A 17467-nucleotide genomic window follows, 5' to 3' on the forward strand; every position below is an offset into this window, starting at 1 on the left:
GGATTCGGGACCATCACGTCATCTCGGACTTCCTTCTACTGCATCATCATATCTTCATCCCTCACTGATTCCAAAAATCTGGCATTAACAAGCACCAGGAGGCGTGGCCAAGGAAAAAGATTCCTCAGTCCTAGGGCAACCAGATTATTTAACCCATCGCTTGAACTCTCCTGCAGTCCACAGAAAAGGACCCTTTAGGTAAGCCAATGGTCAATCTGAAGCACCAGGGCCACTTTGGATCTGAGTAAGTTCATGAACATATTTGTGACTTTGCTCTTCCTCCTTAAAAATTAGTTAGTATAAAAAAATGTCTTTAAATATAGGTTTCTTAAAAAGAAAAATAAGAAAAACTGGGTTAATTCTTTCAAACACCCTCTGAAACCAATTATAAATGTATGATTAACTCTTCTCTGCTCTTTTACACATTGATTTTTAACAGAGAAAAGTATGGTGAGGGCCATATAATTGGAGTGAATGTGTCAGAAGGGGAAATATCCGTTATACTTTTTCCTGCCCCTGTCATCTTAAAAGCCTTCAAAATCTAGACTTCTGATGTAAATAAAAGAAAAAAATGTTGTTCTAGAAAGAGGTGAGAGAAGGTTTTCTTAATAGTGGGATTGTTGCTTTTTTTTCATTCCAGGACTAATTCCTTTATCTCAGTGAATGCATTTCTTAAACAGCAAAGGGGAAATGAGTGATACTGGGGTGTCAGTCTGCATATCTGAAAATATTTGACTTTCAGGTACAGGTTCATAGAGATGCTTACTATGAACAGATTTCCTGATGTTGTTTTTCTCTTCCTTGTCCTGGTTTAGCTACTATGAGAGTAATAAGAACCATTCATATTTATAGCAGGAGGGGCATTGCAGACATAATTCCAATAATCCCTGATTATGGTTGTGCTGGCTAGGATTGATGGAAATTGAAATGTAGTAATATAAAGGGGCACAGATGCTTTCTTCTATCCAAACTATATATTGCCTATAGGACGTCAATGAATTTTATTTTACAGTATTAACATATTTTCAATAATTTTCTAATATTTTTTACTAGAATTATCAAATTTTGGGCAAAGAAGACAGTGCAGTAAAAGTAGTCCAATCCCTTTCCATGGACTGAATATTCTGATTTCTCTCTTTTCTTTGTTTTCAGTGTCACCTTTAAAAGAGCTATAAAAATTAAAGGCAGAAGACACTAAATGAGTAATAATAAAATAAAATCACCTTTTACCAGAATTAAACATACGTATTTAACCCCAAGCTTTCTTTAAAAGAACCCATGTGTACAATTTTGTGGCCTTTAACAAATGACTATTAAAATATATATTAAGGCAGGCTCCTCTTTAGAGAATGTTCTAAAATTCAGCTACTAGAGGAATAATTAACGTTATTAAATTTTAATTTTGGTATTCTCAAAATCCATACATGATCATCCCTATTTATAGCCTTTCCATTTCTTTTAAAATACTCAATAGCATTGCATAATAATTGAATCATCCTTACCTGTTTTCTAACTATAATTGTTTCTCTATCTGTTGATTTCTTATAGGGCTCTACTATTATATCTTTTGCTTTAGTTATTATTCTCCAAATACTTAAATATTTAATTTTATTAGATTTGTTTTCCTAAATTTGGAAGGTTGCCCAACTCCAAAGTGACTATAATATAGCTACCAGAGGGGAAAAGATAAAGGAGTGGGGGTGGGAAATGCATATGTATTTAGACAAAATCAAGCAATAAAAATCACTAGGGGGCTGATAGACAGCCTAACCCTACAACTGGGAAGAAAAGTAGTTTTTTAAAGAGTTTTTAAAGAATATTTGTACAGTGGAAGCCAGGAAAATATCTGAGGGTGGGGGAATGTTCTTCCAAAGGACAGGTCTAGTGACAGAGAAGGTGTTTTCCAGGGTCCTGCTAAATTACATCGTTCAATTGAGAGGATCCAGAGTAACCTCGCTTCCCCCAATTTTAATGGACTTGCAGAAACCACTGGAAAAATTTCAGTTAAGGGTAGCCCCCAAATATTTAGACTCTATCCTATAAAATGAGAGCCGGTTCAATGTAATGATTAAAACTCCAGGCTAGAAATCAGAAGACCGATTTCTAGTTATTCTCACTCAATCCTTGGAAGGAAGCAATGGCAAACCATTGTAGAAAACTGTAGAGACTAGTCCAGACACAGACTGAGAGTCAACACTACCTTAACAAATCTCTCTCTCTCTCTCCCCCTCCCTCTCTCTCTCTCCCCCTCCCTCTCTCCCTCTCTCCCTCCCTCCCCCTCCCACACACATACAAAAATCCTATGGAATACTTTATAGGTGAGAGCCAGCACTTGTATACAGTTTATCTTCAACTTACAACCACAACTGGGTAATTTCCATTGCTAAGCAAGACAGATGTTAAGTGAGTTTTGCCCCACTTTCTTGCTACAGTTGTTAAATGAATCTCTGTAGTTGTTAAATTAGTAACATGGTTGCTATGTGAATCTGGCTTCCCCATTAACAATTGTTAGAACCTGATCCCAGGACACTGCAATATATGCCAGTTGCCAAGTGTCCAAATTTTAATCAGGTGACCTTGTGGATGCTGCAACAGTCATAAGGGTGAAAGGGTCATATGCTACTTTTTTCAGTGCCATTGTAATTTTGAACAGTCACTAAACAAATGGATGTAAGTCAAGGACTTCCTGTACCCTGAAGCGACCCTGCAACCGATGGAGCTCATAGAGCAAGATGACCACATGTGTATCAAAATACTCCTGTGGCTGCTATCATTACTGCATTTTGGACCAGTTGTAGCTTCTGGGTAGTCATCAAGGGCATCTCCAGGTAGAAAGCACATTGCAATAATCTAGTCATGAGGTGATTAGGGCATGAGTTCCAAACAGGCTGCGCAAGAAGGGAGTAAGTGCGCACATGTGCGCAGTTCCACTTGCATGAGTGACAGGTAAACACACATGGGTACAGCTCGCCTGCCGCTTGCGCAAATGTAGCTGCATATACATTCACCCGCCACTCCTGCAGAAGCATTCCCCCTACCCCCACCACCGCCACTGGTCCGCAAAATCAGAAAGCTTGGGGGCAACTAGTTTGAAGGACCTCCCAATTAAGAAATTGGTCCAATTGGAGGAAAAGCCACCCCCCCCCAGCCACAGCTGCCATCTCCTTTTGCCACATTTGTTTCATTGAATCGTCCCCCAAATCATTTAGTCCCTATGTGCCTTGACTTAATCCTTTCATCTCTTTTTGATTGAAACAAACATTACACTGATTCACATTTGCCATAATATAAAGATTTGCTTATTGTAGTCCCCTCTGTTCTACTGTCTTACTCTGTTTATATTTTGATTGCATGTTTAGAGTAAATAACGATGTAATAATACTGTTCTATATTTCCTCAATGATGAGGAAGATGATGAATGATCTAATCAGTACACAAAGACAAGATTTTTGTGAGCTTCTTAAATTAGCAGTTGGCATGCATGAAGATTTTTGTTTGTATCTCGCTGTAATTATTTTTACAAATAACTGAAGGCAGTGAAAATATCCGACATGCTTTCATCATGTTTTCTCCACATTAACAACCCTGCGAGGAAGGTTGGGCTAAGAGAGACTGACTGGCCCAAAGTCCACTCTGCTGGCTTTCATGGCTGGATGGGACTAAACTCACGGTCTCCCATTTTCTACCCTGGTGCCTTAATCACTAAATCAAACTGGCTCTCCTAACTCTAACACAGAATGAGAAAGCTGCAATTTGAAAATGCATTTGTTCATATTACTGACTGGTTCAATAAAATAGTCAAAGTTTAAAGAAAATTATTAGCAGAAGTAAAATATTTCATCAAGCTTCAGGGACACAGAGGTCCATTTTGCAATTATGTAAGTTAGTTTGTTCTTACAGGTAGTCCTCAACTTACGGCCACAGTTGAGCCCAAAATGTATGTTGCTAAGTAAGAAATTTGTTAAGTCAGTTTTGCCCCATTTTACAACTTTTCTTGCCACATTTGTTAAGTGAATCACTGCAGTTGTTAAATTAATAGAAGTGTTGTTAAGTGAGTAGCTTCCCCATTGACTTTGCTTGTCAGAAGCTTGCCAAAGGTGATCACATGACCACAGGACCTGCAACCGTCATAAATGTGAGTCAAATATCAAGCATCCGAATGACCGTGTGGATGCTACCATGGTCATAAACTCCCTTTTTTCAGAGCAGTTGTAACTTTGAATAGTCACTAAGTGTACTGTTGTAAGTCGAGGACTACCTGTATTAAATTAATGCATATAATATATATGCATATATATGCATGTTACTGTGAAAGTCCGAAATCTGGTGAATGTCGACATTCACCGGTGAATGTCGACATTCACATAGTCGCTTGGTGTATGTTCGAAATATTTGCTAAATACCCTTATCCTCTCGACACCCTTACCCTAATACCCTTACCCTAATACCTCGGCTCCTTTTAAGCGTCTTCTATTCGCGGACTTCTTTTTTTAAAAAACCTGCGATCCTGCGCGGTTAGAACGAGTAGTTTCCAGGACCGCGAATTGAAAAGCAAAAGTAAAGCGTTACGCTGATTCGTTATATATATGTCACCGTGAAAGACCGAAATTGGTATGTGTCGACATTCACCGGTGAATGTCGACATTCACCAACATTCACCAGTGAATGTCGACATTCACCAATTTTGGTCTTTCACGGTGACATGCATACAGTATGTGTGTATGTATGTATGTATATATATTATCAGCACAAATACAACACAATATAAAAAGGCAACATTAAAAATAAAAATATGGGTTTCTGCCTGGATGGTTTTCTGTGATGAGCCGAAGGACAGAAAGAGGGAGGAGTGAGCTCCCTCCCATATTTGGGCATACCAGGGGTTGTAACACACATACATACATACATACATACATACATACATACATACATACATACACACACACACACACACACACACACACACATATACGTATAATATTCTGCAAATATATTTATGTAGAGTTTTTAAGTGCATTGTTGTCTTACATTCATTCCATTTTCTAAAATCTTTACTGAAGATTTTAAATAATTGTGACTATTTAATCGCAAAATAGCTATTTATTTCTGGAAACAAACCAAAAAGAAGGGGTTTCTTTTATGAGTAAGGCTGCATTACTAAACAAATATATTGATTAGAGAAAATGATTTAGCAATAATCATTGTGTAAGAAAATATTTCAGCTATTTGGATATTAGGCGTAAAATTCATAGCAGGTATTTTGAGAATAATTATTTTCAGGAATAATTCTTTTGCTTTTGGTAAATATCGTGATTTGTCCATAATAATCATGGTTCAGCCTTCATCTTCTAGCATGATGATGATAGTCGGATCCTTTTTTAGATTTCTGAGGGCTACTCTACAGTGAGTTGATTTTGTTCTTGTCTTCTTCTGGCCTGTGAAATGATGATTTGTCTGGTGTTTTCTTAGACCTTTGCGGGAAGTCCAGTAATTTTAAATGCTCCTTCTAAGGCTGCAAAGAATTCTGGGTGATTGGAATCATCTGCATTATAATTGAAGCCTTTCTGAAATGAATGCTTAGTGGAGGACACCTGTATTTCTATCTTTGTACTCCAATGGAACAATCAATAACTATTTTTATTTGAAAGACAGTATCTCCACATTCTTTTTACACTAGTTTCCAAAAAGCATGTATTTGCTTTTGAATTCGGCCGTGTTATTAGCCAATCTTGCAGCAGATGTTGATTAATGATAAATACCGAGATGTTGTTCCTTGTCTCTCTCTATGATCTGAAACTACAGTGTTTCAGAGTATCAGTTGTATGTTTCCTCCTCTGTGTGTGTGTATGTGTGCTTGTATAGATGTATGTATGTGTGTGTGTTTAATAAAACAGGATCAGAATCATGTTGATTCTTGTGAACAATATACTATATATATATAGTTAATTCTTAAGTGAGTTTGTGGATCATGGCAAATGCCTTGTAATATCATGTGAGGGGGATTTATGGCTGACCTAGTTTCCTATCTTGAAAATAAATGTTCAGTACATGCCACCAGCCCCTTTTCCTCAGTTGCTTGACCATATCCAATTACTTTGACAGATGTACTTCTTTCATCCTAATCATTTGACACAATTAGTAAACACAAACTAGGATGCTGTTATAACCAGAGGACAGATCTGTGGTATTATTCTGCAGCAGCCAACAAAACTCCTTTTATTCATTGAACATCTAGTAAATAATGAGTGTTCTGGTATCATTTACAAAAACCCTAGCAATAATTGAGAATTACAACTCATTTCATAAAGATAAAAGATCAGAGTTCCTCTCCCCGTAACAATAGCTGCAAAATTCATCCCACGCTTGTTAAACATTACATAATCTCTCCTATAAATATTGTTTTTTATAATTGAGAAAATTAACTGATTTTTTTTTTTTTTTTTTTGCTAAAAAGCAATATTATGTCACGCATTTTCATCAGGAATTATTTAGTTTAAACAGTTTAACTTTTTAAATAATGGATAATAATTTAAAAAAACTGTTAAGCCACCATTAAAGGAAGAAAAATCTCCAACTCATGTCCACACAGTATTCAAGTTTCTTCTTTCTTATATTTTTATATTTCTTTAATATTCTCTGTTTTTATATTTCAGTAACATTTCCAACAATTTAGGAAGCCAGGTTTTTTAGTTCCCATTTACATTCAGAATTGAATGCATTATAAACATTCCTGGAAACAGATGGTGGTGTATTAGATTATATGAAATCAATTTGTTTAAATTTAGGTCTGCTGTATTGGTGGCTAATACAAAACCATTTGTCAATTTAATTTAATTTAATAATTTTACCAAGATAAGTCTAAGGAAGCAGAAATCATCCTTCTCAGTTAATCCTCTAAGGACGTGATGTACAACTTTCACTTGGTGGAGAAATTAAGTGGTCTTTTCTTGACATATCTAGAACCTACAGCACCGACCCTCAACCAACCACACAACCGCCCCCCACCTCCCAATGACACTGACATGATGTATTTTCCTGACTCAGTGCAGACAGCATCCTTGTGTGGGTTATTCTCACGTACCATCCAATAGAACTGAGTCTGCAAAGTTTAATTCCCACCTCTTCCTGCTGAGATCCCCAGCTTTTGTGACTCACCACCACTTGAACAAGACGTGCTTCTCGCTCTCCCTAAATACCGTGCTATTTTCCTCTCTTCCTTTCTCCTTTTACACCTTTCCTCATTTTATTTTCTTCCTTTTAGGTTCCTTAGCTCCCCTTGTTGATTCCCAGCAGGTGGCTTGACTCCCTGGGGAGACATTGCCATGAGGCATCGATCCCAGCAGCGCAGGTGGCTGCTGCCCCCAGTAAGTTACTAAGTGGGCCCTGGGGAGCGCGGAGGTTGGAGGTTGGCCAGTTTAGCTGGGGGGCGAGTTCGGAATTGCATAGGAGCACAGGGAGCCGCAATCGGCTTCCACGTGTGGTTTAAAACCTCTGGATCGGTTTTTTTCTCTTTCTGGCAGCGGTGGTGGTTGCGAAAGCCGAGATTGGCTTGACCACATTGCTTCAAGCCCCTTCCTGGCAGCTGCGGTCGTCGCGGGGAGCTGGGAGTGGCTTTCCCACGCTCTTTGGAGCCCCGGAGTGCCTTTCTAGCGCTATTGGGGCAGCGGACACCATTTTGAGCACTGTTTTGGTGTGAAGAACTGGCGGGCACCATTTTGGATTCCCTTATAGTGATGGCCGCCATTTTGGAAGGGCCTTTTTCTTCATAGCCACAGCCCAGTCTCCTTGGGGGTTCCCTCTAGAGAAGACTAATGACAGAGAGGGCCTTAGGTTCTGCCCCTGCTTTTAGCAACAGAGTTTGCTTGGAGTCACTACAGCTCACTAACAGGCAGCTAGAGCAGAGGTTTTGGAGGCCGCAGAATAGCTCCCTAGGGTTAGGAGCTAACAGCCCTGCCTCGCTCAATAGCTTGAGGCCTTTGGCACAGGGACCTGTGGTCTCTCGTTGCGGGCTAGAGACAGGCCTAGGAATGCTTGTCTACAAGGGGACATTATCTGCTCTCATCACAACCCCAGAACTGGGCCCTGGTGTGCCCTTTGTTGGGAGATTCACCTTCATTGTTTTAACCTTAGTTGCTTAGTCAGTCAGTACCAGCTGCAATGGAAGGAGCTGCAGGAGAGGCCTCATCCACTTTGTTGGATGACCCTCTAGAGGGCCCATTGACTCTTCATCTACCCAGCAGGTGTAAGTCCCCTCCCCCTAAGAAGGAAGGAAAATCCAAGGGCAAATCGAAGGCCACACAGAGATCAGAACTCAGGAGGCAAAAGGTCCTAGACAAGCAATTTGCTAAGGCCCAAGAGGCAGCACAGAGCCAGACAGAGGCATGGCCCAGGAGGTGCCAGTTCCAGCTCCTTCTGAGACTACTGCACCAGCCGAAGCCCCCTGTTCTGAGGAAGATCTATCTCCAGACAGTGAAGGTTCTGAGTTAGGAGATCAGGAAATGGAAGAGGTCCTTTAGCTCTCTGCTCCGGCAGGGATGGACAGTCCAGGGTCCACAGGTTCAGCCTACGGCACGGGTAGCCACCAGCCTGCGCAATGACGCCTATTCCCCTGACATGGCTGCCATCATTATTGAGGTTATTAGACAGGGCATTGCGGCAGACCTCCAACAAAAGAAGTCCTCGGCCTCCAAAAAGCATAAAAAGTGTGGTAAGAGAACAACGACTAGGGATCCACCTAGGGAGGCCTCTGCCCAGGAGGAACGGTCCCAGGGATCATCAGACAGTTCTTCATCCCCAGGGGATGAGGAAGAGGTTCAGGACTCTGAGCTTTCTGATGATGAGGATTCAGATCTAGAGCAGTCTCCAATTTTTGCAGGACGGGTTGACTGCCAGGCTGGCGCCGAACACCCTCCGTCGCCAGGTCACAGCTCTATCATCCGCTCTATGCTCTGGCCTTGACAGGTCGCTGTCCTCCAAACCATTCATTTGACAATTCCTGAAGGGCACTACTAACCTGCATCCACCACTGTGCATCGCTACCCTTCATGGAACCTGCCTCTTGTTCTCCAGGCTCTCACCCAGGCCCCATTTGAGCCACTGCGGGACATCTCCCTTCTCTATGTCGCAAAAAGTGTTGTTCCTAGTGGCAATCACGTCCACTCGTCAGATCTCGGAACTAGCGGTGCTTTCTATGTGACAGGATCTGTGCACCTTCCATATGGACAGAGTGGTTCTCAGAGTGGATCCAGCATTCATCCCTAAGGTGAATTCCATCTTTCATCGTACTTAGGAATTGGTGCTTCCCAACTTTTGTCCTGATCCAGTCCATCGCCTCGAACACAACTGGCACACCCTAGATGTTCTGAGAGCTCTGAAGATCTATTTACACAGGACGTCGACCTTCCGTCGACTGAAGCATTGTTTGTTTCTTTTCAATTGGACTCTATGGGCCTCAAAGCGTCCTCTTCCTCATTAGGAAGGTGGATCAGGGCATGCATTGCAAAGGCATATTCCTCTCAGGATCAGCCAATTCCAGATAACATTACTGTACATCGACACATAGCGCAGCTGCCACAGGCGCCTGGGCCACACAGGCGCCATTACATGAAGTGTGCAGGGCGGTCATGTGGTCGTCTCCGTCCACCTTTATTAGACATCACAGGATTGACAGGTACACATCGGCTGATGCAGCCTTTGGGAGGCGAGTCTTACAACAGGTCAGGATTAGTCAGAGGGATTCGTCCTGGACGGGTTCCCACCCGTAATATTGGACAAGCTTTGGTACGTCTCACACAAGGATGCTGTCTCCACTGAGTCAGGAAAATGTAGCATTGGCTTACCTGATATGCTCATTTTCTGAAAAGGTGGAAACAGCATCCTGCCCCACCCTTATGGTCCGGGCCGTTATTTCTGGAGAGATCATTTCCTTTCACGCACGTCTGTCTGCATATTGGTCTTCGTCAAAAAAGCTGGGGATCTCAACAGGAAGAGGCGGGACTTAAACTTTGCAGACTCAGTTCTATTGGATGGTATGTGAGAATAACCCACCCAAGGATGCTATCTCCACCTCTTCAGAAAATGAGTGTATCAGGTAAGCCAACGCTACAATCTCTTTATTACAAGACCCATTGATGACTCACAGCTGACCCTTCACAAAACCTACCACAAGATCCTCACTTGACACAGCCACACCTGAAACCCTTATAAACAAAATATTATAAGAACATTAAATCCAGAAGTAGGTTTCACGTAATTTTACCACCGGTTCACCGCACATCAAAAATGTGAGCATGCTTTGCTTGTACTTGCGGCTTGCATGCATGTGCGCAGCTTAGAAAATGTCGGATGGCATAGCAGCTGGGCTGGCCTACCCGCAGGTCGCCACTAACGGTTTGCCCAAACCAGTCTGAGCTGGCTGTATAACACCACTGACTAAATCCCCCCAAACTCTGCTGAAGATATTACCTAGCCTGGTAACGAAATGTTCAGAAACTAACCCACAAGTTCGGAGTATGAACCTTCACCCTCCTTCTACACCTGAACTACAGATATTTGCCACTATTTCAAATATTTAGAATCACCCACTGAAAATGAGTGAGGCCAGGCTACTAAATAGGTATAATGAGAGATAGCCAAATGATTGAAGGCTTAAAAGTTCTCCTTTTGTTTCATAAAATCCATTTGCCTTACCTTATTTGTTTGAGCTTTTTTTGTTTGTGTTTTGTTCTTTGTATTCCAAAAAGGATTCTTGGAGCCATAACAGGAAATGAACACTAGTTATAATCTATAACTACCCTAAGTTTGTAGTCCCAATCCTTCCAGGTTTGTAGTTCCCAAAAGTTGTTAAAATTGTTTTGACAATGAATATGCTTTTACATAGGATAAACTTGTAGTCAGAAAGTACCTGTCAACAAGGTATGTATGTATGTATATAACAATTTAGTAGATATTTTAAAAGCATGGATCAGGAACTGAACAACTACCTAAAGCAATTGCCTCTGCTCTTGAAGCGTTTACGGTGAGCTTATTATGTATTGAAATGACTCAAATAACTTTTTTATTGAAATTAACATGCAAAATGAATGAACTTCCATTTTATTCATAATTTACTACAGTGGCAAGTATAAGAAATTAATGAGAAAATGTGTTAATTAGTTTTAACATTGTTAATCTTTAAGAATTTTTTTAAAATAGAGATACCTTGTTTCAGTGACCTGCTTATATGCATATTTAAAGTTGTATATACATATTTAAAGATACATGCAAGACTGTATTTTCATCATCTGTTTTGTCAAAGTTTAATGTAAATAGTGATAATTGGGTTTTTGTGATGCATCATTTTCACAGGGCCTTTAAGTTTCTGTGTCTTTATGTCCGTGTGCTCTGTGTTGACCTCTTGTTTTTCTGTGAGATAGGACTGTAGAGAGGGAACAACAATGTCATCCTGCTTCCATGGTAGAATTAATTTTGATTTCACCATTGCTTTTCCTGACAGTTTCACTGAAAATCACATGATAGCATTACTGTTAGAAGGGCAACTTGTATTCAGATGATGTTTGTTTTCTTTGTTTGTTTGTTTGTATCCTACCTTTATTATTTTACAAATAACACATATCCAACACACCACCTTCCTATTTTCCTCACAACAACCCTGGGAGATGGGTAGGGCTGAGAGAAAGTGAAAGCCCAAAGTCACCCAGCTGGCTTTCATGGCTAAAGTGAGACTAGACCTCAGGGCCTTGCATTTCCTAGTTTGGTGCCTTAACTACCAGGAGTATCAAACTGGCGGCCCATGGGCTGGATGCATCACGCCCAGGCCATGCCCATCCCAGTTCTGCAAATGGGGAAAACATTGGAAAACGTCACATGACGACAATATGACGTGGCAAGCTTGACAACTGTGCACTAGACAAAGCTCTCTCTAAGATAAATCCTTGGACTTTGCAAATTTAAGAAGACTTAGGCAGATTTTTAGATTAGTTTTGCAAGAAAACAACCAAGCTCAAAGAGCCTGCAAATTCAAAATCATAATTTGGTCATCATTATCCCAAATCCCACCCATTTACAATACAATAATACAATACAATACAATAGTAGAGTTGGAAGGGACCTTGGAGGTCTTCTAGTCCAACCCCCTGCCTAGGCAGGAAACCCTATACCGTTTCAGACAAATAGCTATCCAATATCTTCTTAAAGACTTCCAGTGTTGGGGCATTCACAACTTCTGGAGGCAAGCTGTTCCACTGATTAATTGTTCTCACTGTCAGGAAATTTCTCCTCAGTTCTAAGTTGCTTCTCTCCTTGATTAGTTTCCACCCATTGCTTCTTGTTCTACCCTCAGGTGCTTTGGAGAATAGTTTGACTCCCTCTTCTTTGTGGCAACCTCTGAGATATTGGAATAATGCTATCATGTCTCCCCTAGTCCTTCTTTCTCTTAAGCTAAACATACCCAGTTCCTGCAACCGTTCTTCATATGTTTTAGTCTCCAGTCCCCTAATCATCTTTGTTGCTCTTCTCTGCACTCTTTCTAGAGTCTCCACATCTTTTTTACATCGTGGCGACCAGAACTGAATGCAGTATTCCAAGTGTGGCCTTACCAAGGCATTATAAAGTGGTATTAACACTTCACATGATCTTGATTCTATCCCTCTGTTGATGCAGCCTAGAACTGTGTTGGCTTTTTTGGCAGCTGCTGCACACTGCTGGCTCATATTTAAATGGTTGTCCACTAGGACTCCAAGATCCCTTTCACAGTTACTACTACTGAGTAAGGTATCACCTATACTGTACCTGTGCATTCCGTTTTTGTTGCCTAAATGTAGAACCTTACTCTTTTCACCATTGAATTTCATTTTATTAGATAGTGCCCAATGTTCAAGTTTGTCAAGATCCTTCTGTATCTTAAGCCTATCTTCTGGAGTGTTAGCTATTCCTGCCAGCTTGGTATCATCTGCAAATTTGATGAGTTCCCCATTTATTCCCTCATCCAAATCATTGATGAAGATGTTGAAGAGTACTGGGCCTAAAACAGAGCCTTGGGGTACTCCACTGCATACTTCCCTCCATGTAGATGCAGTTCCATTGAGAACTACACGTTGAGTGCGGTTGGTCAGCCAGTTACCAATCCATCTGGTGGTGATGCTGTCTAACCCACATTCTTCTACTTTATCTAGTAGTAGGTTATGGTCTACCTTATCAAAAGCCTTACTGAAGTCCAAGTAAACTATATCAACGGCATTCTTCTGGTCCACTAATTTTGTCACATTATCAAAGAATGCAATAAGATTAGTCTGGCATGATCTGTTTTTGACAAATCCATGTTGGCTTTTGGCTATTACTTTGTTTGCTTCTAGGTGTTCGCAAATTCGTTGCTTGATTATTTTTTCCAGAATCTTTCCTGGTATTGAGGTTAGGCTGATAGGTCTGTAGTTTCCTGGATCTAATTTTTTCCCTTTTTTGAAGATGGGAACCACATCAGCTCTTTTCCAGTCCTCTGGTAGTTCCCCGGTGTTCCAGGATCTCTGAAAGATATAATTCAGTGGTTCTGAGATCTCGTCTGCTAGTTCCTTCAGAACTCTGGGGTGCAATCCATCCGGTCCTGGTGATTTGAACTCGTCTAGGGTAGACAGGTGCTCACTTACCATTTTCTTCCCTATTTCAATTTGTGTTCCTAATTTTGTGGTGCTGCTTTTGATAGGTTGGACTGTTTTATCCCTTTGTGTAAAGACAGATGCAAAACATGAGTTAAATAGTTCTGCTTTCTCCCTGTTGCTTGTCACCTTCTTGCCACTTTCTCCTAGCAATGGACCAATTGTTTCCTTAACTTTTTTCTTGTTTTTAACATGTTGGAAGAAGCTTTTTTTGTTAATTTTTACTTTTGTGGCAAGCCTTTCTTCATTGTGAGCCTTAGCTTTCCTCACTTCATCTTTACAGGCTCGGGCTATTTGCTGATATTCTGCCTTAGTTATGTCCCCCTCCTTCCACTTTTTATACTTACTTTTTTTGTCTTTCAGTTTGTCAGATAGTTGTTTATGCAGCCATGCTGGTTTCTTTTGGGAGCTGTTGTTTTTCTTCTTCATTGGTATTGTGTTAGACTGGGCTTTTCTAATCTCATTTTTCAAAATTTCCCAAGCTTCTTGAGTTGTTTTCCCCTCGAGGATTCTCATCCATGGAATTTTTCCCAAGCTCTCTCTAAGTTTATTGAAATTAGCTTTCTTAAAGTCCAAGACTCTAGTTTGACTTTGTTCTACTACTTGTGTTTGGATAATGTTGAATTCCAATATTGCATGGTCACTTGCCCCCAGGGTTCCTATGGCTTCAACACCTTCTATCATTTCCTCTCTGTTAGTGAGAATTAACTAATTAATTAATTAATTAACTAATTAATTAATTAATTAATTTAGATATAACACTTGGTTAATTTTAGTTTAATTTGAATACAATAAATTAATAAGTGTTTTAAAGTCACTAGGCATGTAAAACAGCATTTGGAAAAGTATTTACATATTGCTTCTAAAGCTAATTAAGCCTTTAAGTTGGAAGACTATGCATGTGTTTTTTTATCCTTATAAGAAAAAAGACTGACTCTAAATTCTGTATATTAATTTTATTTGCAGATACTGTTAATTTATAAAAGAAAAGAACGGTAAATAAAATGATAAGCCACAGGCTCTCCTCCTTATCAGTTGTAACACAAATACATACCTATTTCCCTGGCTCAGCTGATAAGGAAGAGAGCCTGTGGCTTAGTGGCTAATGTTTCTGCCTAATATGTAATACAGCCCAGGTTCAAATCCCAGTAAGGGTATGGCTAGCTGATGAGAGCTAAATAGCTTGAAATAGATCTATACTAGTCTCCCTTTATTTATTTATCAGCACAAATACAACACAAATATAAAAAGGCAACATTAAAAATAAAAATATGGTTTTCTGCCTGGATGGTTTTCTGTAATGAGCCGAAGGACAGAAAGGGGGAGTAGTGAGCTCCCTCCCATATTTGGGCATACCAGGGGTATATGTATATATACATGTATAGGTATAGGTATAGGTATATATATACATACACACACATATACATATACACACACACTCACATATACATATACATACATACACACACACACACACACATACATATATCTGAGGAGAGAGAAAAGAATAGATGAAGTGGAAATGATATAGTCTGATCTGGACAGTAAATTAAATAACCTAGGTAAAGATATCAATTGGAGAAATTATTCTGAAAAATTAAGTGACATTGTAGTAAGAAGCTGTCATATGATACAAAACTGTAGCAATCTCTCTAAATACAATTCTTTTAGTTTTGGTCTTCAGAATTTTAGCAAAAGTCTTCCCTATTCCTATTACAGATTTCTATAGGTTTGGTAATAAAATAAGGATCTCAGTCATGGACAGGTGAGAACCATCTTCTTCTTGTTGTGCCGTATCCGTCATCGGACATTGGCGATCATGTTGGCAATCCTATTTTTGTCAACAGCTGCATGAAAAAGTGCTGCTGAGTTTTGTCCAAACCAGTCCCTTAAGTTTTGAAGCAAAATCAGTCCCTTAGTTTTTGAAGAGGACCACCTGCAGCCCCTAAATAGCTTGCGCACAAAATTATAGTTTTTAATGCGATAGCTTACTAATTACCTTCTGAGTAACCATGTTACTATATTTATTTGTTAATTGGTTTTAAATATAAATAAAATTAGGAGGGACAATTTTTTTCTCGGTCATGCCTACTTTTTTCTCCTGGTCGCAATATTTTTTGCTCTCAGTTAAGCTGCCTAAAGTCATCTCATGGCAAGATGGCCAGCATATAGGTTTAATAAAAAATAAAAAATAAATAAATAAATGCATAAATAAAATTAAGCAGGAAAGGCCAAATGTAGACTTTGGACATTTAGAAAAAAAAATATTCCCACCAAAGCCTAATTTGGATATAGATGTTCATAATCTATTAGAAATGATCTCCACTGGCTTTGCTTTCTATACTGTAAAAAGTAACAATACTATTGTTTCTCATTTCTATTTAATATATTCTGCAATATTGGAACATAAATACAACTATGAGTATCTTCTTCATCGCCTTTATCCTTCTAGTTTTTTCTGCTTTTCAGATCAAATAATGCTGTTCTGCATGATCAAACACAGCAAATATTCTCAATATATGTATATATATATATATATTTATATTCCCTTCTTTCATCTCTTCACTGCAGTTATTCCTGACTCCCTACGAGTAACTTCGGAAACCCAGACTCTAAAGAAAGTACAACACGATTCTCTAGAGCTAAAGTGTGAGATTACCAAGAATACTGAACAACACAGCCACATTTCCATTGCTTGGTATCGTCAGAAAGCAGATGAGCCTCTTGTGGAAGTAATTTCCCTCAGCAAAGACTTTGTACTGCGTGCAGGAAGTGAATACACCCAACGCCATGCAAGTGGAGATGTCCGTCTTGATAAAGTGGGCGAGACTCAGTCTAAGCTTACTATCTACAATCTTCAGTCCTCGGATGAAGGCGAGTTTTATTGTGAAGCAGCTGAATGGATTCAGGACCCTGATGGCACTTGGTACGCTGTGACACGCAAGCAGTCGGAGAGCACTATGGTCTATGTGGAAGGAACTGGTTAGTGTGCCAATTTTTTTTTAGCCTCTCTCACAGTGTTGCATGCACTCTTGTGATTTCGGTTTTGGGATCAGGGGATTCAAGATAGACAAAATAATTTTATTAGGAGGAGCTTCAGAGACTTTGCATCCTTCCTTTATGTTGACCACCATATCGCTACCAAAAGCTTTTGAGGGCTGTTTCATAAAGCAGTGGTTGGAAATGTAAGACCTCTATTATATGGTATTACGGTGGATATGTCTCAGTAGAAAGCAGAACTCAAAATTAAAATACATATTTTAAATTTTTAAATAAATCTCATAATATTACAAAGTCTCATAAATTTTGATTCCCCCTCCCCAGATTCTCACAAGAATATTAGTGACAATGCCTAAATCTAATGAGATTTAGCAATCTCTTAAAATGTTGATAATGTTATGTACGTTTATATGATTGTATATACATATATGTATGTATATATAGCAACTGCACTACTTTTAACATTAGGACTACAACTTAATACCGTGTTTCCCCAAAAATACAACATATCCTGATAATAAGGCCATGCCACATTTTTATGGTGGGCAAAAATATAAGCCCTCCCCCGCAAATAAGCCCCTTGGACAACCCCCCCACCTCTGGCCAGGCAGAACGCCACTCACCAATCTAGTGGTGTCCCGAAAGTGCCAAGCCGCAGGAACCAGGGGGGAGGCAAAGGTGATCACATTGCTTGGCACCTTCAGGATACCGCTAGGTTGGTGAGCAGCGCTGTGCCCAGCTGAAGAGGGGGGTTGCCGGGCGGCTGCTCTCTTCCGAGCGGACTCCCAAAGAGCCGGGCACAGACTAAGGGGCGAACG

At 39.9% G+C, this 17467-nt stretch overlaps 1 protein-coding gene across 1 annotated transcript in view; it reads left to right on the forward strand.

The window, feature by feature from the left end:
* The window catches only part of IGSF3 (immunoglobulin superfamily member 3), a 118582-nt gene that overhangs the window by 50915 nt on the left and 50200 nt on the right, over positions 1–17467 (forward strand). The window contains exon 4 of the mRNA XM_081951257.1: positions 16221–16631. Coding sequence (XP_081807383.1) covers positions 16221–16631 — 411 coding nt within the window. The remainder of the gene's footprint in view (positions 1–16220; positions 16632–17467) is intronic.

The sequence above is a fragment of the Natrix helvetica genome (assembly GCF_964273705.1).
Source record: "Natrix helvetica genome assembly, chromosome: 4".
Taxonomy (NCBI): domain Eukaryota; kingdom Metazoa; phylum Chordata; class Lepidosauria; order Squamata; family Natricidae; genus Natrix; species Natrix helvetica.